Source organism: Rhinolophus sinicus, chromosome 15 (assembly GCF_057876585.1).
Source record: "Rhinolophus sinicus isolate RSI-liver-muscle chromosome 15, RSI-T2T, whole genome shotgun sequence".
In the NCBI taxonomy this organism is placed as follows: Eukaryota; Metazoa; Chordata; class Mammalia; order Chiroptera; family Rhinolophidae; genus Rhinolophus; species Rhinolophus sinicus.
In genome coordinates, this window is record NC_142515.1 from 26,833,253 (window position 1) to 26,858,021 (window position 24,769).

At 42.4% G+C, this 24,769-nt stretch overlaps 1 protein-coding gene across 1 annotated transcript in view; it reads left to right on the forward strand.

Moving 5' to 3' along the window:
- Positions 1 to 24,769, forward strand: part of TLL2 (tolloid like 2) — a 115,254-nt gene that overhangs the window by 39,906 nt on the left and 50,579 nt on the right. The window contains exons 3-5 of the mRNA XM_019725125.3: positions 9,760 to 9,837; positions 19,810 to 19,965; positions 22,072 to 22,189. Coding sequence (XP_019580684.1) covers positions 9,760 to 9,837; positions 19,810 to 19,965; positions 22,072 to 22,189 — 352 coding nt within the window. The remainder of the gene's footprint in view (positions 1 to 9,759; positions 9,838 to 19,809; positions 19,966 to 22,071; positions 22,190 to 24,769) is intronic.

Genomic DNA, 24,769 nt, shown 5'->3' on the forward strand with positions numbered 1-24,769 from the left:
AAACTGAGGCTCAGAGAAATTAAATATCTTGCCAAAGATCACTTTGGTCAGCAAAGCTGTGCTACCAAGCTGAGCATGTTGTTTCCCTTCCATGTTCTATCCTGCAAGACTCCCTTCCATCTCTACTTATTGAAACCCTTATTGTCCGTAAATGGCCACCTCCAGAAAGCCCTCCTGGACTTCCATGTTAGGAGTGGGATTTCCATCACCTGATTGCTCTCACGGTTCTTTGTGTTTCATGGCTTCTATGGATGGGGTAGTATTGGGTTTCCAACTGCGTCTCCCACGTGGCATAGTACATTATGGAACTGACTTGATTCAAAGCAGGTGTTGAGTCGTGGCCCAAAATGGGTACGTTAGGTGGCTCTGAGGGAATGCGGTGGTTCTGAGCTCAGCTGGAAGTGAAGGGCCTCCTTTGTGCCTGGAGGGGACCATTTTCTATTCCTAAGGAAGAGCCTGCTCAGTCTTCAAGGCATCTGGTCTTATCCCTGGTTTAGCGGCCGGGAGCTCTGTCAGTGCATGTCTAGGGAGGTCTCCTGGTAGGGTGGGGTTTCCGTGGCAAGGTGGACAGTGGTTTCCTAGGGCAGTGTCCCTTGGGGGTTCAGGTTCCCATTCATCACCTGTCCTTTCCTCTTCTTCCTCAGAGGCCCCAACACCGAGCAAAATGGATACCTGACTAGAGGCTCTGGGAGAGACAGCTCAAATTTGCATGATTAAGATGCTTCCCCTGAGCTTCTGCCTGGGGCAGGAGGAAATTCTGAGGCTTCCTCGCCAGTGAGGGACACAGGTGGGAGCCAGTTAAACTGACTGAGGACGGGAGAGCTAGATCTCGGAAGAGCTCACCCAACCCTGTCTGAGAGAACGTTCTGATAGAAACTTGAGTTCCATCTTGCCAAGTTGTGGGCTTATTATTTGTTTGGTTTTCTTGGTTAGTGTAGAAAATCTGAAAAAGACTGGACCACAACTTTCCATCTGCATAAACACAGCTATGTTTTCTTCCCATTGGAAAGAAAGGTTTCCCTGGCAACCATCTGTGTGTGTGTGTACACGTGTGTGTACGTGTGTGTACATGTGTGTGCATGTGTGTACATGTGTGCATATACACACTACATAGTGCAGAGCATATGTTTTTAGGCAAAGTGTATAGTGTAACTTAGTTCTTCTTTTTGAAAATTTTTTTTATTTCCTGATTTTAAAAAATATTGAACAAAATTGGGAAAGTGCAAAAAGTGTATAAGAAAATAAAATTCATTCAAAAATCACCAACCAGAGGTAATCACAATGGACACTGTAGGTTTTTCCAGCCAGTCTTTTTCCTTTTTCTTTCTTTTTTGTGTATGCTTTAAAAAAAAATAATAAAAGATGGAACCATACTCGATTCTATTGGAATCATACTGGGTACTATTTCCTAACCTGTTTTTTGACTTATAATATGAACATTTTTTCCATTTAGCCAACTTTCTTCTAAAACACTTTAAAAGGTTATACCGTGTTTCATTATATCATAATTCATCTTACCACTCCCCTGTTGGGTGTGGTCATTACAGTCTTTATTATGAAAAATGTTGAGATGAACATCCGTTGACTTCATTGCCAGTCAATTCTTAGTACCAAAATCCAGAAGTTATCTTATTAGGTCAAAGTCATATTATTGCCTATTTTAAAAGACTTTGATACATCTTGCTAAATTACCTCATAAAACGCTATCCATTTATATTGCCTCCACCAGCAGTGTATAAGAATTCCCTTTCTGTTATATACACTCGCCAATAGGAAATCATTCCATTAACAAAAACTGGTAATAATCTTTTAACTCATTTCACTTTCCCTTCTGCAGCATTTGAAATTTGGCATAGATATAAAAATTACTTGGCACTGAACTACTTAGGATTACGCATTGATTACTATTGTAGTTGCCTAGCTCATTCCTGAATCAATCTGTTAAAGAGGATTTGTCTTTTTTCTTTCCCCTAATGAATAATTAAAACCTCCCTCGTCTGAACCAGTGTGTCTTGCAGGTAGTTTGCTGACAGAGGTGTGCAGATGTTTCATCCACGGGCCTTGCCTGGGGTGCTGGCTCAGACCACACCTGCACAGATGTGCGGTAGAGGGGCAGAGGTTATGAGCATGGATTCTGGAGTCAGAAGTGCCCACCATGAAATGCAAATTCAATCACTTACCAGCTGGATGACCTTAGACAACATATTCATGAGACTCAGTTTTCTCTTCTATAAAAAAGGAATAGTATTACTTACGTGTATTCACTGGATTGCTGTTCATTTACATACGGCCAGGGCATGCAAATTAAATCTGCTAAAACATGGTTGTGAAGATAAGACTCAGAGGCTCTCTCTGCACAAGAGGCTAACTCTGCCCTAGCTCCAGCCACATCACACTCTTATTTTCCTTCTCCAGGACGTTTTTTACTTATTGGCCTCTCTTTTTGCTAGAATACTCTTCCCAGGTAGATGTGTTCCCCCTTTCATCATTTAGGTCTGAGCTCAAATGTCATCTACTCAGAGACCTTTCCTGGGCTCGCATCCACCATTGCTCTTTAAAAAGCTCTGTTTTAATTTCTCCAAAATACTTCATCCATCATGGAATGATCTTATTGTTGATTTTCATCCTCTTCACTAGCACCATGGACGTACCCCTGCCTGTCTGCCTTCAGGAACCCAGCCCAATGCTGCCCAAAGCAGGCACTCAACCAATATTTGCTGAATGAATGGACTAGTAATAAAGTGAGTTTTAGGATCTTATGCTAGAGATTATTATTATTATTATTATTATTATTATTATTTTGTAGAGTAAAACAAAGCAGTTTCATGTTAGATTTACCTCTGAGGGGTCAGGGCTGTAAATACATGTATGAAACAGTCAGTATAAACCTAAAAATAAAAAGTCAGAATGTTTCTTTGAGATCAAAGAATTACTATTGGGCATGGACAGATGCAGGCAGAAACCCAAATAGTGTTCTCCCAAAGCAGAAGAGAGGCTCAGGGTTTCTATGAGAAAAAGGAAGGAAGATGAGGTAAATTGTATTAAAGAAGAGTTCACTGGTGCTGGATGAGGTGAGGTAAGATTTGTACTTCTGTAAGGGAGAAATTCGGGAATCAATAACGTAATTAGACTTAGCCAGTTTGCAGTTTGACCCACCGTATAGCTAGCTAGCTAGCTACCTGTAATTAAACCTAGCTAGTTAGATCTGCCCTGATATTCAGCTATTTCCTCTTTGTTTCTCCCCTCACTGATTAACTGAAGAACTCTGTTTGATTCCCTTTCTCAAGGCTACACATACCTCGTTAATCCATTTAATTAACAAAATCCTAACCTGAAAAGAGCAATTTCTTAATCCTCAGGCGCCCAGACACCGGAATACACATAAAGCCCCAGGCCTCTGTGGTCCAGTCCAAGTCCAGAGTCCAGAGATAACATTATCTTAAAACAAACCAGACCCCAGGAAGGCTGTCAGGCCTGGGACCTGCCTGACCGACTCTCCCTTTTCCTTTGTTCTTCTTGTGCACCTATACAACCTTCTGACCAGTCCAGAGTGGAGGTGGCCTTGGACAGGGGTCCTCCATCCTCCCAGAAAGCCGGTGTTCTGAATAAACCTGTTTTTCTTTCCACCATCTTCGTCTCTTGATATTTAACTTTAGCAAGTGGCATGCAGCTGGACCTTCGCACTGTATCACTTCATGGACTGGCCTGAGAGTCAGTCATCGGGCGAAATGCTAGCTTTGTACTTCATTGATTGGTTAGATTCGGTCATCGGCAAAGTCCAGTTTCATCAGTCCTTACAAACAGGATTTTCTGTTTCTTACTGACTTCTTGGGATATTGTCGGTTTGGTCCAGTTCAGAAGATAAGGAAAAACAAGACTGCAGGGCAGCTCCTCTGAAAGGGCTACGCCAGCTCCATTTTAATGTGGCTCCACTCATGTCATCTTGCACATCCATGAACGTGAGAGCAAAGGTTGTCCTGGCAGGGTAACGTTAGCATGCGATGTATGATAAAAACTTTGATACCAGACTGATCCGGAGAGAATCTCAACCTACGCATCCAGTAGCTGTGTGTCTCCAGTGATATCTGAACTGCTCTAAGCCTCAGTTACCCTGCATGTAAAATGGGAGTGTATTCACCTCATATGGGTGGCTTGAGGATGAAATAGATAACATATGTGTAGGGCCTGCAAATAATCAGCACTTAAAATGGCAGTTATTTGGTTTAAAAAAACTAAAAACTAAGTAATGTTAGTCTCTGAGAATAAGGGACAGAAGGAGTAATTAATACAAAGTTTATGTATTAATGACCAAATGAACGAATATGCATTCATAGTCACTCCTGTTCAATGGAGCAACGTTATTCTATGGAACAAGGCTCTGCCCTGTTGGGCTCTGGAAAAGCCCATCCCTTACTGCCTGGATGTCTTTGGATGTATAGTTAATATTTCAGTAATTATGGTGGAGGGGCGTTGTGTGTACATCAGTATCTCATATGATGCATATAATTAAGCCATTTTTTTTGTTGGGAGCGGAAGAAAATTGGGCTTTCCCAAAGAAAAGCAGCTTGCTCCCAAAGTTGCTAACAGATTGCTTCTTAATTGAATTTGGGAGGTGAATTATATGGTGAATTAGAAAAAAGAACAACTCTGAATTTAGTGAATTGTTCCATAAAGGAAACTGTGGGATTGAATTGCAAATGCTGGATAGACACATTTCAGCCGGGCCTCATGCATCACGGGCCGCTGACCTCTGCTGTGTTTCAGTGAGAGCATGAACAGGCCTGGAGCTCTCTTTTCAAGGCCTGGAGGGCATTCTTTCCCAGAGACCAGCTGTAAGCTTGGGTTTCTTATGCAAAGGAGACGTTTGAATACACCCCTGTGACTAATGAAATCTATGAGCTCTTTGCATATCCTCTCACTGAAGAGGTAATTAACCAAAGATCAAATATAAGTATCTATGTGTATATTTTTTCAAATATTGTTGTCTTGAAATCACACCCACGGAAAAATAATATCCCCACCCCCACCCCCCACTGCCCCTAATCTGTCTGCATCAGGCTGTATTTCTCTCTTCCTTGTTCTGTGCAGTGCCTATTACTGCAGTTCTGGTCACAATCACACCTGTCTTGCTCATTTGCTAGCTTTTTACTGAAACAGAGCAACACTTGCCATCAATTTAGACATGAAAAATGACTTCTCTTAGTGTTTGACCTCTGTCTCCAGCTCCACATCTCCCGTTCCTGGGGAGCTTGGGAGGAGAGAGGTTGGTTGTCAGAAAACCCCCTGAGCTGGGGCTTCCTCTTACAGGGTTCTCTGAATATAGGATCTCAATCGTGGCTGCGTTTTAGAATCACCCGGGGAGCTTTAAAAAAATATCCCATAGCACAGGCCACACCCGAGACCAATTAAACAAGAACCTCTAGGGGTGGGACCCAGGCGTCAGTATTTTTCTTAAAAACGTCCAGGTGATCTCAAAGGGCAGCCAAGATGGAGAACCATTGTTCCAAGAATCTCTGCTTTCCTCCGTCCATGAAAGCTGATGATTTTTTCCATCACTTAGGCTGAGTTAGAAATGATTGAGTTCTCTTTTCAAGCACTGTCTCCTTAACTCATCTATCTGTCCATCCATCCATCCGTTCACACATCACATATTTTATTGAATGATTGCTCTGTGCCAGGCACACTGTTCATTTTTGGATAAGACAGCATCGCTTTCTTCAAGATGCTAAAAACTAGAAACCCGCCTGAAAGGATCAGCTAAGTAAACAGGAAATCACAATACCTTGTGATGAGGGATGTGAGTAAGTCCAGGGGGCTGTGGGAGCACAGAGGAGGGGGCTTCTAACCTGAGAGGAGCCATGGGGCAGCTTCCTAGAGGAAGTGGTATCCAAGCTGAGACTTGAAGGACCAGTGGGATTTGGCCAGGTGAAGAGGTGTGTGTGGCTGAGGCAGGTGCATCAGTAAGAGACAAGTGGAAATCCCAGGTGCTGTAAGTAGCTTAGGGTGGCTGAGCACAGAGTGAGTGTGGGGGAAGTAACAGGAAGCCCCGAGGCGCCAGATGGAGGAGGCTGGAAGGGCCCTATCACAGGGGCCTCATCAATCATGTTAGGATAGGAGTTGGAACATCCCAAGGGCAGTGGGGAGTAGCCAAACCACATTAACTCCAGGTAGATCCCAGGCTGAAAGTATGAGATCGGAGCTTCTGAGAAAGTCCTCCTGAGAAGAAAGAGAGCCTTCAGTCTCTTGCTGTGTAAGGATGACAGAGGAGGGATCAGTGTTATTAACTATCCATGGCCCAACCTCATCACAGACTTTGGATGTCCTCCCATAGACCTGGAAAATGTCCTCTGTCCCTTGTGAATAACCAGCCTCTCCCGGGCACCCCACTGGTACTCCTTGTTCTTTCTGGGTCTAAGGGGAAAGAGCACAGGTTTGGGGGGTCAGATGGGACCCACCTCCAGTTGTCACCACTACTAACCATCTTTGTACTCTCAAGACAGGCAAGGCACTTCACCTCTTGGAGCCTTCTTTCTTCCTCTATAAAATGGAGGTGTTTATGGCCCTTTTGTCCTGGAGTCTTTATGAGGCTAGAATTGTAAACCTTGGGGCCAGGAAAGCATTTAGCATTGTTTTTAAGGCATGGTCAGCACCATAATTGGCACTTAGTGAACACTGATTCTTCCCCCTCCCCCATTTACCTGGGGACACCTGGTTTCCCCCCAGCTCCAGAGCTTTGCTCCTATTATAACCCCAAACACCAGGAGGCAAAGGGAATCAGAAGTCCTCAACCCATTTTCTCCTATGCCTGCTTCAGAGCTGAATACAAATCTCCCGGGGCTTTGCTCCTCAATCACAGCCTCCAGCTAACCTTGAACCAGTCTGTACCCAGGTATCCTTACAGGTCTGTTTCTTTTGCTTTCCCAACCCTTGTGCAGGAGCCAGGCAGGTCTAAACTTACCAACCCTCCATGCTGGGAGTGCTATATGGAATCTCCTTTCAAATCCCAGCTCCTGTGTCCCTCTCCTATCCACTACTGATAACACCGATCATATTCAAAGCTGGTGCAATTAAAAAGCTCTTTCATGTCCTCTGGCTCCCGTCTACATCTCTGAGAATAAAAGCCCAAATCCTGAAAATGGCCCGCAAGGCCCCACCTGAGCTGACCCTCCCCTGACCACTGACCTCATCGCCTCCTACTCTTTCCCTTGCCATTCCGTTCCAGTCATACTCGCCTCCCTCCTGCCAAGCACACTCCCAGCCCAGGGCCTTTGCACCTGCTGTTCCCTCAGTTTGGAATGCTCTTCCCCAGATAGCTGCAGACTCTCTCCCTAACTTTCTTCAGGCTTCGGTTTTTCTACCTCATATGAAACCGCAAGCCCTCATGCCTGGCCTTCGCTGTTCCCCTCTCCTTCATTTATTTTCTTCATAGTGCTTATTAGCAACCAACTCAGATATTTAGTTGCCTACTTGTTTATTGTTTTCTCCCCTACCCTTCATCAGAATATAATTTCCATGAGGTCAGGGTAGAGTTTGTTCAGTGTCATATCCTGAGCAGCAGAAACAGCATCTGGCATGTAGCAGGTGCTGGATAAATATTTGTTGAATGAGCAAGTTCCTAAACAGACCCATGACCTCATTTGGTCCTCACAACAGCCCATTTGACAGATGAAAAATACTAATGCCCGAGGTCTGATGCACAGTTACACAGCAGAGAAAAGACGCCGCTGGTTGTAGCGCCTCAGCCTCGGGTTCTCCTTTGCTCCACACATGGCACATTCCTCTGCTGGCCAGCGATTTTCATACCATCAGGATTTCCCCGGACCTTTAGCCCGAGAGGAAATGATATCTTAACTGGAAGAATACCCAGAGGGCTGGGAGCTGGCAGCGAAGGCCCCGGCAGCTGCAGGGAGTGTGTGAGTGGATTCTGAGTTGGCCAGAAAGGCATCGGAACGAGCAGAATGAAGGCATGCAAAAATGTCAGCGTGTGTCAGGCCACCACCAAAGTCAGAGTCACGAGAGGCAAAGAGGGAGTCTGCATGTCAGGATTTGGGATGCAGGACCGCAGTGGTGACCTGGGGCCAGGTCATTGGGTTCCATGTCTGGGACCCTTCCTAGCTGTGGAGCATGGGAAAGATCCTCAGGCTCTGAGCAGGAGACTGTCCTGAACCCTCAGCTTCCCTTATGGGCTGGGTAACCCTGGGCTAATCAGTTTTCTCTTCTGTACAATGAGGTGACACTCCATCTACCACAGAGTGTTCTAAACCAGGGTCCAAGAGGATACGGGGAAATAGCTTGTAAGCTGCAAATTTCTAAACAAAGACAAGAAATAATTTTGCATCGGTAAATAGATTGTCCTATAGTTGCTTGGATGTGGATCCATATGTATACTAGTCTCTCACGGACCTAGGCTTTATCTTCAAATCTGCTTTTTAGTGTCACTACCCACCCAGTTGTTCAAACCTCAAATGTAGGAGACGTTGGTGGCCCCGCTCAGTTCCTCCTATCGTACCCATCAGCCTTTCTTGTTGCTCTGCCTCCAACTATAGCCCTAATACGACAGGTCCCCAACGTCTGCATTGCACTGTCCAGCCCACCCCACTGCTGTCTCTTGTCTGGACCATCGCAAGGCTTCCTGTTTTGCCTGCCAGAGGGATCTTGGTAAAACGAATAAAAACACATCCTTCTCTCCCTCTCCTGCTTTAAACTCTGTGGATCTGGCCTCCCGCTCAGGCCTCGTGCCCCTTGGCCACTATGGTCGGCCCCTCCACAGGGCAAGCCCATTCCCGATCCAGGTTCTTTTCCCATCCTGCCTTCTGTTGGGGGTGCACTGGCTCAGATCTCCGTGTGGCTGGCTCCTTAGGGTCTTTCAACTTTCAACCTGAATGTCACTTCCTTGGAAGGGGCCTTCTCCGACCACCTTCTAAGCAGTTGCTCCAATCACACACCACCATATACTGAATTTGATCTTCAGAGCATTTGCTGAACTTGAAATGATCTTATTTCTTTATTTTCTTACCTACTGTTTCTTATCCAGCTACCCATTTAGAATATACACACTCGTCTGTCTCGTTAGCTGCTGGATCCCCGGTGCTGGAACTGTACTTGGCTCACAGTGGGTCTAATAATAGTTGGTGACTGACCATGTTCCTAGTGGGGACGGATATGAAGCTGGCTTGTAGATCATGGCTACTAGCAAATGAATATGTGCGTCACTGGCCTTGAATGAGGCAATGTCTGCAGAGTCTGATTTACAAAGTAAACAGAACAATTTCTAAAAGGAGACTCACCCCAGAGAGGAAACCAGAATGCCTATTGAAGCCAAGGCAGCAGTAATGACCATATCACGTATTTAGTAACAGTGGGGATAACATCTTCCCTCATTCCACAGCAAGGGGACTCCAGAACAGGAGTGGGGTTCTGTGCCCTTTGCGCAGTTGAGCTTTCTTATGAGGCTGACTTTGGGATTTGCCTGTTAACTTTTTATATTTGACTTCAGGTGTCTTTGAATTGACTAAGGAGAATGATACTTTTATAATTAGTGGATTATGTGCATGGTTCTAGAAAAGCAGGTTCTTTTTTTGCCCTAGTGTCTTGAACATGGCCCAGCATATGGTAGGTGTTCAATAAGCGTTTGTTGAACAAATCTTTACTGACCTACTGGTCGTCCTGTTCATCCCCCAGGTGGCCAGCTTGGCTTCCTTCGCTCCTGGTGCTGGTACGGATGCATCCTCACATTCCTTTTCTTCTTCCTTCCTTCAGGTGGGCTTGAAGAACAGTCATTCGAGAGCTGGCCGAATGCTACAGCCACGAATGCCAGCAGCGACGAAGCTAGAAAGGGTAACGTGAGGCCCTACCAGTCCTTTGCGTGCTTTTTTGTTGTTGTTAAAACTGGTAAATTTCACATACCATAAAATGTATCATTGTAATGTGTACAATTTAGTGGTGTCATGTACACTCACAATGTTGTGTAGCCGTCACCATTATCTAGTTCCAGAACGTTTTCATCACCTCCAAAGGAGACCCCCCCATACCCGTTAAGCAGTCACTCCTCATTTCCCCCTCCCCCATCCCCTTGGCTTTGGGAACCTCTTATTATACCTTTTCTCTTAGTGAACTGAGAAGTACTGAAGTCTGTGGGCATGAGGGAGTGTGCCCTTTTGTTGAATGGGGTGGGCTGGCTGCCAAAGAAAGGGATAGAAGGGTGGCATTTGATCTCTCAGGGACCGTATGCTCTTCAGTTAAACTCTGCAATCTGTGTTTGACCTTTCTCTCTAGCACTTGGCTTGTGAGTTGAAGCCCCTGAGGGCTGAGAAGAGGGCTGATGAAGCTTGGGGAACTAGGGGTCTGACAGAACAAGTGGGCATGGGAGGCAAGGAAGGAAAAGAAAGCTGGACTGGGGCTAGGGGTGAGGGTGTAGATTAGAGATGCCTTGGGCTGTTGGGGGAGGGGGCAAGTGAGGTTGTGGCTGTCTGCGAGCAAGGCCATCTATCAGCATATACCTGCCTGGATGCCCCACCACCTCCTGTCTGCACAGCAACACTCAGACATGCCCCTGCTCTCCCAGTTCTAAGAGATTCTAGCTTGGGGATTATGGGGCGGCCTCTCACTGGAAGCAACTCCCTTTTGGAGAAGCTTTTCCTGTTCAGAAGCTGTGCTAGAGGAGAGAATGCCCCTGGGCTTCTGTCCGGCCTGCATTCTGTGCGAATCAGGGCTCCAGGCTGGCAATGGTGTTTCTTCTACACAAAATGAACACAGAGCGAAAGGAATAATTTTTAAATGCCAGAATCCTGTGTTTCAGGTATGCCTATGTAGGGAAGAAATAGAAATCATTGGTTTCTTTATTTTATGCTTTTGCTTTAATATTATTTTATATTTTACACATATACATATTTACATAATTTCACACAAATGCCTATATACATATAATTCACATTAATGTATACGTGTGACGGTATAATCACATACTTTTTTTTAGTGTTGTCTTTTTTTTTCCTTTTTCCTTTAAGTTGGCTACCTCCGTCACTTCATTTTTCAAAATATAACCCCGCTACCCTTTCCCAGGTAATATATGCTAATGACTTTGCACTCCTCCGTATTTTTGCTCCATGCACATATATTTACATATACATTTATGTAGAGATATACATATATACATATATAAACTCATATAAACATATATATACATATATTATATATATATATATATAGAGAGAGAGAGAGAGAGAGAGCTATATAAGCTTTGTCTTTTTTTAAAAAATGGGATTGTATTCAATACACATTTTTTACGTATCATGCTTTTCTCACTCACCAATATCTTATGGGAAACTCCTCTAAGACATTTGTTACAACTTCAGTTTATTCTTTTGAATAGTTGCAAAATATTCCTGGTGTGAATGGACCACAGTTTATTCAATCCTTCCTTCATCAGTTAATATTCACTTCACGTTTTTGCCATCATCAACAATGCTGCAGTAAAATTCCTGAACATAGACCCTCACACACTTACTGTTTTTAATAGATGTTGCTAGAATGAGTTTCAAAAGGTGTACCTATTCACATTTCCATAGCAACTTACAAGTGTGACCCTCTCCCCATAGCCTTGCTAACACTAGGTATTATTAGTCTTTTTAATACTGTGAACAGTAGCTTATTATGACTTAATTTGTATTCCTCTGACTGCTGGTGACATTGAGCATCTTTTCCTACCTTTGCCAGTGATTTGGGGGTGCACTTCTGTGACTCACCTCTTCCTATCCTTTTCCCAGTTTTCACTGGGTTTCTGATCCCCCTCTTATCAATTTGACCTCTTTTAGAGAGAGGCAGGTTCTTCAGCTCCCACTCCCCACTCCCACCAATGGACAAATGTGCATTTGTTTCTCAGTCACACAGTGTGTTTCTGGGACCCTGTGTAAGACCCCCTTTAAAAATCTGCATTTATCTGCTTTGTTTATTCAAGGGTGTTTTGACTTATGCATTTTCAGACTCCCGAGACATCTGGTAAACTCAGTGGCACTTCATTTTGGCCACAGATGACCAGCACCTATTGGTAAAAATGGAGCATAGTGTGTGGGAATGAAACCAGAGGGGCTTACCATCACATTGCCGTGAGGTAGATGCCAGATATAATTTTCCTTTTCCAATTTAAGTGATTTATTCTAGCATTAAAAACTACCCCAAACTTAGTAACTTCACACAGTGAGTGATTTGTTATCTTTCACGATTCTGTGGGTTGACTAGGCTCAGTGGCGTGGTCCTTCAGCTGACGTTGCCTGGGGTCACTCGCTGGACATAGATATACACATATACATATATAAACATACATAAAACATATAAACATATATATAGCTATTTAAGCTTTGTCATTTTTTAAAAAATGGGATTGTATTCAATACACGTTTTTTAAGTCTCATGTTTTTCTTACTCGCCAATATCTTATGGGAAATCCCTCTAAGACTCACATTCACCTTGAAGCTGAGCTGGGCTGGGAGGCCCAAAAAAGCTTTAGCCACAGCCCTGGTGCTTCAGTTGTGCCTCCATGTGGCTCCTCTCTCCACATGAACTTGCACCACTTAGTCATCTAACCTGAGATTATTTTACAGCACAGTAGCTGGCTTCCCAGAGGAAGGAAGTAGAAGCCATGAGTCTGCCTCAGGCCTGGACTCAGAACTCTGAGAATCTTGCTTCTGTCACATCCTAGGAGTCACAACAAGCCAAGGGCCAGCCCAGGTTTGAGGACAAACTAATCTATTCCACCCCTTAATGTGAGAAGTGGCAGGAGCTCACAGGGATGAGAGGGCTTGCTGGTGGCTGTGTTTGGAGACCAGGTACCGCATTCCCTCATTGCCTCTTACCTGCTCACCAGTAATAGGCATTGTCAGGGTTTGTAATAGTTACTAGCTTTTTGGGTATAAAAATGACCCAACCAAATAAACTTGGAGAGTCAGATACACTTGGGATGGCATCCCAGCTCAGTGACTTAATAGCTGTGACTGTGCAAAAGTTATTTTATTCCTCATATGAGGTTTGGAGAGAATTAGAAATAGTGTTTATGCAAAGTGCATAGCCAGGTAGGTGCGTGTTATGTAAAAGGTGCTCCATGAAGATAACTCCTCCACTTCTTCCTTGCTGCCTCTACCTCCAGGAATTATGTTTCCAGTATTGAAAGTGCATCATCCACCTCTGGACTGGGATCCCACAGCTGTTCAACAGCTGCACAGGAACACAATTAAGGGGGACGGGAAGGGATAAGCCTTCTGCAGCCCATTGAAATTCTGCCTCTGGTGGGGTTGTGCATGGTGCCCACTCTGCAACAAGACACTCTCTTGGGTTATTTTTAAGGAGGATAATGACAGCACTCCCCCACCCACCATGTCCCGCACCCCTAAAGCTGGCCAAATCCACAGTCTGCAGCCTCTCAAATGACCCTGCTTTGTTTGAAGAGGCTAATGTCAAGGCCAGGCCATCCTCCACTCTGTTTTACAGTAGGAGACAAGCAAGGCTTTAAGCACCTAGGGCATCCTGAGGGAGGAAGGAGACCTCAAAGGTGAGGTGAGGGCAGGCTACCCTAGCCTGTTCCCCCGCCTTCCCGTCCGTTTGTCCCTCCAGAATACTGGTAGGCGCCAACTTGGGTGTTTCTTGTTTTGTTTGAATCAAAGATAAGACCAGCTGTGTCAATCTCAGGTTCCCCTTTGATCACAACCTGCCCCCCTTCTGCCACCCCCAGAAAAAGAGACCGCCCAAGTAGGAGAAAGGATCTGAGGGAAGCCCCCGGCCCTTGGGCTTCAGCAGCCAGTTTCTTTCCTGGCATTATGTGGCTCCCCTCAGCCCTGACGGTGGGGATTTGTGCTTCCAGCTCTGGGGGAAGGCTGGGGGGCTCAGAGAATTGCTCACTCAGCATCCTCCTGGCAGATGATTTGGTCTGAGGAGCCTCCCTCCCCTGGAGATGGGAGCTCAGCTTGCATTTCAGGGCTGATAATGGGATTAATGAAATGGAGTGTGTAACTGCTCCACAAATGAAGCTGTGACTGTTTTTGCTAAAGCCTGATTTCCAGAACCATATTCATAAAAGAGAATGGACATTTCACTTTCAGTAACTGTCCCTAAAGGCTTTATGCCGAAGCAAATAATAATGGAATCTGGTTGCGCCACAGAACAGGTATCCCACAAACTTGGACGCAAAGCACCACTTAGTGCCGAAACCCTGAGTGTCAGCGTGTCTGGGTGTAACTGCTGAGCCTAACTTCAGGCATTCTTTCTAGCCTGTCCCCAAGTGCAGACCTTGATAGTCATTACTGCAACTTGCATTGAGCCCTTACCTTGGCGGGCGTTTGACATTCATTGCCTACAACACCACACCACCATGCAGCAGGAAGGAAGGCTTAAGGCAAGGTGGCCTGTCTAAGGCCGCACAGGTAGCAAATGGCAGTGTTCATCCTTAGCCGAAGTCCTGGACCCCAAATCGCTTGCTCTTAACCTTTGCACTATATCAGTGGTTCTCAAACTTACCCGTGCTTTCAAATCACCCGAGGAGCTTTAAAAACTACTGATGCCTTGACTCTGCTCTAGGCCCATTGAGTCTCAATCTCAGAACAGAATTTTTTAAAAGCTCCCCAGTTGATTCAAATGTGCAGCCAGGTTTGGGAGCCACTTATGCAGAATAAGTCACCATCTCCGTTTTCAATGCGGAGCTGCTCTTTAGTCTTTCAGGATTGCCGCAGTGTGCAGCTCAGGCCAGGTGCGAATTTGCCCATCACCCACGAGGTGAGGGTGATGCAGATGGTTGGAAGTCAGGGTGTTTACTTCCAGTGTGGGAGTGATCAGTTGGCTAATTGAAAATTCGAAGTTCCTCGCTTGAGAAAGCTGAGCCAGGCCTGGTTCTGTTTATGACACGGCTGTGCCTTCAGCTGGAAATGGAACATTGAATAGTTACGGCCGCTCTGCTTTTTCAGAGAAGACATGGTTCACTCCCAGAGCCAGAGAACTTAAATGGACTTTATCCCCCCAGCCGACCCCACCCCCAGAGTGTTAAATCCTTTCAGATGCCCCTGAGCTCCTCTTCAAATGCAGAACTCTTGGCCATAATAAATAATTACATCCTTCTATTTGAATTCTGATTCCAGATAGTAGTAATCCAAGAAAATCCAATAATGACAGTTGCATTAAGATCCTTCTTCCAAGCTAAGCAGAACATCTGTTTAGACATATTTTTAATCGGCGAATGCTTCCTGTGTTGAGTCCTTGGCAAATTAGATTTCTCACTGGACCGATGGGGAAGCTGTCATTCAATAACCCATCTCTGGAAATTACACCTCGGTCTCTTTCCAGGTGCACTTAAGATTGTCCCATGCTGACTCGGCTGCATACCAGCCCTCACAGTACCAGATCACATGTACACATAACACAACTGGCCTGAGAAACATGGTATGTCTTAGTGTTAGTCCCTCGAAGAGAGAAGTATTTTGGTCCATTCTCCAAAGGAGAGTTGGAGGCAGAGGAAAATGAAGAGACTTGTTGAAAACCATATGGGAAATGAATAACAAACGTCTACTTGCTGCACTGCTGCCTGTGATGACTGAAGATGGGATGACTCTCAGGGTTTAAACATTAAGGGCGTTGGGGCTGCCAGCATTTTGAAGAGGTTTTTGTCACAGAATTGTTTGGACTGTTGGACTGTTTATTTTTAGAATAACTCGTCCATTCTTTCATTAATTCATTCACAATACAAAAGCCCTGAATGCTTACCACCAACCAGGCAAAGTGCTCGGGGCGACTAGAGTGTGACCAAGCCAGCCACAGTTCCTGCCTCCATGGAGCTTCCAGTCTATTGGGGCAACTCAATTTGTAGTCCAGGGCTGGGATGGCAAATTAGAACATCTGTAGAGGCCAAGCTGGCAGTGTCGAGAGATGACGCAGGCTGGATGGGACGATGTGAAGTGGGAGAGAGATTCTGGCAACGGGGAAAACATGTGCCTGACCATGGGGAGCAGGTGCTACTTCACTCCAGTGGGTCGTTAATGACGGGAGGTGGCCCCACTGTTGCAGATCTTTCCGTGTTTAAAGAAAAACTAGAAAATCTGGACTCTAATGTGAAATCCCTTGATTTTTAAAAGTTGGCTTCTAAAGTGAGAGTTTTAAAAAAAACAATGTGGGCCAAAAGTGTCCAGGCCAAACAAGACACATCTGTGGGTTGGGATTATCCCAAGAACTACAAGTGTATGACTTCCGATCTAGAAATTCTAGCAGTAAAACAATTATCTTCAGGTTTAAAACTATATTACATGCCAACTTTCTGGTTCTGGCAATATGACCAGTTGAATGAGTAGGGGCCTCTTATACAAACATAGAACTGCTGGGGGGGAAATATGTATATAACATATATATTATATATATTTACATATATGTTTATATTAAAATATATAGTATATTTACATATATATGTATATATGCAAATAAAACCTTCCCTTCACCCAAAATTAAAAATACAGAGTTAAGCTCAAATGAAGGAAAGAGAAATTGCTACGATCAGAAAAGAATAGGGAACATGAAAACACAGAACTAAGCGTTAGATGGTGGCAAGACTGTGCAGAGGGCATTGAAACTGAGCCAGGATTTGGGTAACAGGGAGCTGATGTGTTAATACCCATGTAACAACTACATAAGTCCAGAAGATGTGGCCTTGGTCCCATGTGTGGCAGGAAGTCGAGACTGAGATCTTATATAAAACAAACACCCTGAAAGGGTTTCCTATTGATTAAAAAAAAAAAAAAAAAAAAAAAGCCTAGAGAAACTGCCTAGTGGTTGAGAGAAGTAGCAAGAAATCTTGCTATCTTTCCTAGCCTGTAAGTGGGAGTGGGGAGTGGGTGGGGGGATATCTTCTATGAGAAACTAAATTTCAAAGCCTATTTCTCATAATGGTATAAGTTCTCAAATGACATTTCCTATATATGGGAACCCTAAACTTAGAAATTAACACAAAAATTGATCCAGGAGCCATAGAATTTCAAGAACCCCAAAAATGAAAAACAGAGTCATACTCATGATTGAGGTTATATAGACTTATAGAAAGGAATAACCTTCCCTAAAAATGAACTTTAAATAAAAAACATTAGAAACACAAAAAATTAATCCATGAAGGAGAATCAGCAAAGACAATAAATTGGAGAATTAGTACCCCGAGATGTGGAAATAATAGAAAAATCTGAAGGAGATTAAATAAGTATACATAAAATGACTAAAGAGCCAGTGGAAGAATTTGACACTACAGTGGGAGAAAAATAAAACAAAACAATAATAATAACAATAAAAAGAACAGGCAAATTTAGAAACCACTAAATAGGGCTTCTAGAAATGATAACTATATTTATTGAAATTGGAATGGGATAAATATTATATGGAGCACAATAGAAGAGAGAATTAGTGAAGTAGAAAATAGATCTGAGAAAATCATACAAGTTTTACTACTGAGAGAGAAGAAGACAGAAAATGCCAAAAAAAAAAAAAAAAAAAAAAAAAGGTAAAGAGACATGGGGAATAAAATGAAGCTGCTCAATGTATAATCAATAGGAATTCTAGAAAATGAGAGAACACCTATAGAGAAACCGGGAAGGAGAGGGCAGTGGTCATTATGGAATGATGGTTTTCCAAAATTAAAGAAAGATGTGAAATTTCAAAAATTGTACTGAGTCTCCTGCAGAGAATTGAAACAAATCCACATCTAGATAATTATAATGATGCTGAGGAACACCAAAGACAAAGAACAAAAGAAGGAAACTAGAACTAAAGACAGATAATGGGGAAAGGAATTACCATTAAACTAAAAGGATACCTCCCATTGGCAACAATAAAGACCAAAAGACATTGGAATACTGTCTTTGAAGTGCTGAGGGAAAAATATCATTCAACTTAGAACTCTATACATTCCCAGCTATACTGTGTTGCCAGAATGAGGATAAAATAAATGAGCAAAGATAAAATAAGAGTGAGTATAAAATAAACTAAGTGTTTGTTATCATCATGAAAGAATAATAAAAGATGCATGTCCAGGAGGGAGGTTTGGGATGCAAGTAGCAGTGAGCAATGAAAAGGATGAACATGAAGGTAGATAGAAATCTGTATTAGAAACAAACAAATCTATATGGTGATGGAAAGAGAACTGACTCTGGGTGATGAACACACAATGGGATTTATAGATGATGTAATACAGAATTGTACACCTGAAATCTATGTGATTTTACTAACAATTGTCACCCCAATAAATTTAATTAAAAAAAAAAGAAACAAACAAATCCTCAATAATAGTGACTAATTTGGGGCCTTAACAGCAAATAAACAATGTTTTGAGATAAATACATAGCTCAATGAATAGAGTAGAGTTACCATATGACTCAACAATTCTACTTTTGCTATATACTGAACTGAAAAAGCATGCCACCAAAAAATGTGCACATTAATGTTTATAACATTATATATGACAGCCAAAAAAGTGGAAACAACCCAACTGTTTATCAACTGAGGAATGGGTAAACAAAATGTGGTATATGCCTACAATGGAATATTATTCAGCCATAAAATATAATGAAGGACTGATTAATGCTATAGCATGGATGAACCTGGAAAACAATGTTCAGTGAAAGAAGCCAGACACATTTTGCATGATTCCATTTATATGAAATGTCCAGAATAGGCAAATCCATGGAGATATAAAGTAGATAACTCATTGCCAAGAACGGGGGAGGGAGATATGGGCTGTGACTGCTAATGAATGGATACAGGATTTCTTTTGGGGATGATAAAAATATTGTGGAATTCTATAGAATGATGGTTGCACAACTTTGTGAATGTACTGAGAAACACTAAATTGTACACTTTAAAAAGGTGACAGTTCGGTGTGTGAATTATATCTAAATTTTTTTAAAAGAGAAAAAAAACTGAAAAGGAAACAAACGAAAATAGAAGGAAATAATAAGGTAAATAAAATTAATGAAAAGAATCAAGAAAACCAAAAGCTGATTTTTAGGGGAAAAAGTATAAAAACTAAAGAAAAAATGCTCCAAGTAAGAATAATGAGAGATTCTAAGTAAGCAGACTGAAAAGGAAACTTTCAGTTGTCTGAATGACAAATAAAATGAATGTGGATTCAATTATTTGGTTGCTGCAGGTTTAGAGCAGTTCTACCCCCACCTGTCTCTCTCTGCTAATTCCAGGAGCCATTCCTTGACTCAGAACCTTTCATCGAGCCTCCATTTCTTTTCCACATTCCTTTCTTAAAGGTCCAGATGTACTGAGAGACTGGGAAGAGCTGGGAGATTTTATGAGCCTCCGCTTTTTCCAGGGTTTTACTTTACAGAGTTTCTTTTCCCAGCATCATGGACTTGTTCACTTTATTTGCGAAAGTGGTCAAATTATTTTAAAAATTTGCAACATTGATGGAATTTGGTCAAGGCAGGGAATTCACTCAGTTCATTCCCTCAAATATTTGTGGCTCTGAGAAGAGCATACACCCCTAACTTGGCTCCATCCCAAAGAGTTGTGAGTTGTCAGGGCCCACTTAGTTCTGTGGCCCACAGGCTGCCCTTGGGCCCACAACAAGCCAGACCCACTCCTGTCCTAGGCCTGGTACACTTATCACACTTACTCTTGCCCTGTCTGGAAAACTACCAACCATGGGTGCAAAACCCTGAACAGACCACATGCCCTCTTTGGAACATGTTTTTAACACTCCCTTTTATGGATTCATGGATAATATAATCTTAACCATAATGCATAGGGAGAATTAAAAGCAAAGTAAATAACAGTGTGACTCTCTTGCAGATGCCAAGGAGAATGCCATGTTTCCACAGAGCCTTGGGACCTCGAATGCCAGAGCGGAGACCTTCTCTCCCCGTGTCCGAAGAGCCACAACCTCAAGGACAGAGAGGATATGGCCTGGGGGGGTCATCCCCTATGTCATTGGAGGGAATTTCACCGGTCAGTCGCCTCAGATGAGGCCTGCTTTGGGGCTGGGCGCTTTGTCTCCCTAGGCTGACTTAGTCCTCCCAGGAAGGACTAAAGTGAGATTGAGCAGATGTGGAGGTCACAGCAGTCCTACCTGCTAATGTTCCCTCATGCCTATGCGGGGAAGTGCACTAAGGGGGAAACTGCAGTCTCTACTGGGGCTACATCCCCAAAAGTGGTCACCTGGTCCTGGAGGCTCTATGTAGGGGCTGACATATGACCCTGGTCTTGAAGGCTAGACAGAGTTTGCACAGTGGGTATGTCAGCAAAGCACTCCCGGCAGAAAGAAGGCTTATCTGTCCTCGGCCTGGAGGAGCACCCTGGACTGCCCCCACTCCCACCAGAATGGGCCAATGGACACCATCAGACCTCCTGGGTCTAATCCTGGCTATAGCACTTACCAGTTGTCTGCCTTGGGGCAAGTTACTTAACCTTTCTGTGCCTCAGTTCCCGCTTCTGTAGATGGGGATATTTTCTATTCCATATGGTTGTTTTGAGATTTAGAGGAGTAATTTAGATAAAGCACTTAGAACAGTGCCTCGTACATAGTAATTAGTAATTATTTGCTATTGGTATTATTATCTTTAAAATATGTAAGTCATTCAGTGGTTTCCCATTGCCACTAATGAACTGCAACGCCTGACCCAGGAGCCATCCTCCAGGCAGCCCTTGCCCCCTCCCACCTAGAGTTGTACCCTTCTCTCCTCTCTCCTCCTTAGTCCCACGGTGCTAGCCTCACCAGTCATCTTCCTTTTCTGGAATGTGCCCACCTCATTCCTGCCTTAGCACACTTGCACTTGTCCCTCTGTTTGCCCAGAGTGTTCTTTCCCCAGATCTTCTCTTGGCTGGCTTCTTACCATGGGCATCTCCGATCAAATGATATGTCCTTCTTTGACTCCCTGATACCCCAACCAGCTACTCTCTCCCAGCACCTTGCTTTATAGTCTTTATAACACTTATCCTTACTGTTCGCTCATACCTGGAGTACTTTGCTGACCAAAGATTTATATAACCTTTATCAATGAACTAATTTTGTAGAGAGAACTTTGTTTACACAGAGATCTTTGTTACTCTATAATTAGTAGGATTGCTATTTTGGTGAGTGATTGAGCTATAAACAATTTGAACAAAAAGTACCAAGATGTCAAAAAAGTGAACAGCTAAGTTACTCTTTCTTCTATAGGAATGTTTTTAGGGACAATGTGACACCACACCCGTATCTCCTAGACTGTGAGGGGAGCCTCCCCAGTGGTTGGTTGGTTGGTTTTTTTTGCAACAAGGTCACTCTAGAATTCAGACCCTAGCTCGAACCATCCTTTGTACTTCCCAAACAACTATTGTCTTCTCATTGCTTCTAGCAAAAACAAAATAGTCTTTTGTTTCTCAGATTGATAGATTTTGAAAAGAATACTTATTGCATATCCATAACTATCAGCCTGGAATTTACAACTACTTTATTCTTGCTCCCCGATAATTTACTCATTGTTTTCTCAACACATTTCTATTCAAGGAAATAATGAAGACAGGTTCAGAGAAAGTATGAAACTTACCTGTTTTCAAAGGGCTTGTAGAGAATCATGCTCAAGGATACTCCAGAAAACACTGAACCCCCATGTAAAAGTAGTATGAATGTATATGAAAAAAGAATTCTCAGAGCATATAGGAACACCCTCCTCTAGGTATAAAATAAAATGAAGGTGTGGAATGAAGTGCTTCAAAAGCCTGCAATTTCCAAATTGAATAACCTGGGTAAGATTTTTTTTTAAAGTTTAGAAAAGTTCTTTCAATACAAAGGAGAAGTTGGGAAGCCCGGGATAGTTTGAAAATCTATTTTTACCCTCTCTTCCAATTCACAAACTCCTACTCTGTAAGTTTTGGTAATTCAGGAAAGTTATATTGTATTCTTAGCAAGATAAATTCTTATTCCTAGTGCATTTCTACTCTGGGTCACCCAAAGAAGCTTTTTTTTTCTTTTTGGATCATTGGAACGAGCTTTGTCTCAAGTTAGGATGCCTTAAAGTATCTAAGGAAGGCATGGGTCCATGGAGGAAGTAATGAACACTTGCCTTGTCATTTCAGGAAGCCAGAGGGCCATTTTTAAGCAGGCCATGAGACACTGGGAAAAGCACACCTGTGTGACCTTCATAGAGAGGACGGATGAAGAAAGCTTTATTGTGTTCAGTTATAGAACCTGTGGGTAAGTAAGTGAAAGCAAGGCCACCTCAACGGAATCAGAGATAGACAAAGCTGATGGCTTATGAGCCTTGAATTTTCTCTATACAGCCAAGTATTTCCAATGAGCTATAATATATAGGAGCCCCGGATTTGTTAGAAACTTCCCTTGCCCTCAGTGAACTCACAATCCAGTGATAAAGTAGGTGGGTCAAGAGGAAGATTCCAGGAAGACTAGGGGTCTGGACTTCCTGTCATGGGAGCAGTTGTAGGAATTGGGGGGGGGGGGGTTCATATGGAGAAGTGATTGTGAACCAATTTGGATCAGTGACCCCACTGAGAATCTGATGACGCTATGGGCTCCTTCATGATGGATGTACATATATTCAAAATTCTGCATGCAATTTTATGGGGTTGCAGATTTCTTCAAGAAAATATAATAAATAATAAGATAACTGGATAAACTTACTTGTTATGCCAAAAACTATAAGTGTAATGTACTCTGTTATTGACAGAAACTTAAACCCAACTGCATGCTGTATACGAAAGAAAATGACCCAGAAAGGTTTAAAAGGAAAGAAGGCATATAGGCAAATGCTAACAAAAATAAAGCTGGGATCACAATTTTAGTTATAGACAAGGTCTTTTTTGTTTTGTTTTTAAAGTATTAAAAAAAAAAGGTGAGACACTTCATAACGAGAAAGGGTACAAGCTACAGTGAGAATATAACTGTCATAAATCTTTATGCATCAATAGCATAGCATTAAGAAGAGTCATAAAGCAAGCCTCAGGGAATTCAAGGGGAAATTGACAGAAACACCAGCAACATGTTACTCTATTTTATTTCTGTCAATGCACATAGATCACTGTCAATTTAACCAAAAAATAAGTAGAGATTTGTAGAGGATTAGAAAATATAATTAATAGAGTGGACCTGATGGTCTATCAGATTCTATAACTTGATAACACATCTTTCTTTTTAAGTGCCTATTGAACGTTTCTAGACATTGTCCATTTATTAAGCATTAAGAACACCTCAATGAATTCTTTTTTTTTTACCTCAATGAATTCTGAAAGGCAGAAATAGCATTAAAATTTTTCTGAGCACAAAGCAATAAAACTGGACATAATAACAAAAAATAGAATAAACATCCTTGTATAACCTGGTAAGTTAAAAGCTTCCCCTTTTTTACAACTCTTAGGTCATAAAGAAATCTGGATTAAAATCATAAGATATCGCGATAATGAAAGCCCTACAGTTCAGAATTAAAGAGATATGGCGGAAGCTATGTCCAGAGGAAAACCCACAGCTTCAGATATTCACATCACTAATTAAGAATGACAATGAAATATCCAAAGAAGTTAGCAAAATAAATACATACATAAAAACCACCACCACAACAAAATAAACCAAATGAGAGCACAAGAAAATAGACAAGGTAACACATTTATAGGACTAATAAATTGAAGAGTGAATTTCTTGAATAAACAAACAAACAAAAAACTATAAACTACTTGTTTGTCTAACCAAGACAAAAAAGGGACAGTGCAGAAATATACAAAATCAGAAATGAAAAAGGGGGAAATAGCCACAGATGCAGTAGAATCATAAAATAATATTTTGCAAAACTCTGCGGCAAGAAATGTGGAAATTTGGGTAATGCGAATGACTTCAAGACAAATATAATGAGCTAGGACAGACCAGTAACATTGAAAGAAACTGAAAAATTGGGGGAAAAACTCTCTCCCCCAAAGCACCAACTCAGAATTTCACAGATGAGTTTTTTCAAACCTTCAAGAAACAGATTATTCTGGTACTATGTAAGGTTTTTAGAGTACAGAAAAAGAAGAACACTTCTTTCTGAATTACTTTTGAGGAACTGTCACGGCAATGCTACCCCAAAATGACAAAGATGACACCAAAAAAAGAGAAAATTATAGACTCATCTAACTTATGAATGGCAAATCCTAACTAAAACATCAACACAAAGGATACAGCAGGATGAGAATAGAAGAGTGGGCTGCCAAGAAAGTATATCTAAGGAATACAAGACTAGTTCAACTTTAGGAAATCTTTTTCCATGATTCACCATATTGATAGGTCAAGGGAGAGAAGCCATATTCAAATCTCAATAGATGCTAAAAAGGCATCTGCATAATTTAACATGAATTTCTTTTGTTTTTAAAGAAAGTCACCAATGTAGCGTAGGAAAGATAGATCCTTGACTTACAGAGAGAGAGAGAGAGAGAGAGAAAATATTGTATATCAATGTTTAATAGAGGTTATCTGAGTGGTGGGATTATCGGCCATTTTAATTTATTTTTTTATACCTTTCAATGTTAGGAATAATGAATAAATATTATTTGAAAAAATAATTGTCCCTAGAAGGAAAGCCATCCCAAAGGTGCTCTGATAATGGTACCAAGACTCATGCTTTACACAAGCTCAGCTGCCTCCTTCCCCATCTCTTTGCCTTGTCATCAGTGATGGTCCAGCAGAGACTCGGTGGGGGAGGCTATGTGCTTTATTCTAGAAAGAGAGGCCATATCTCTCTTCAGATTCTCAATGGATCCATGACCATCAAAATGGTCAAGAATCATTTTT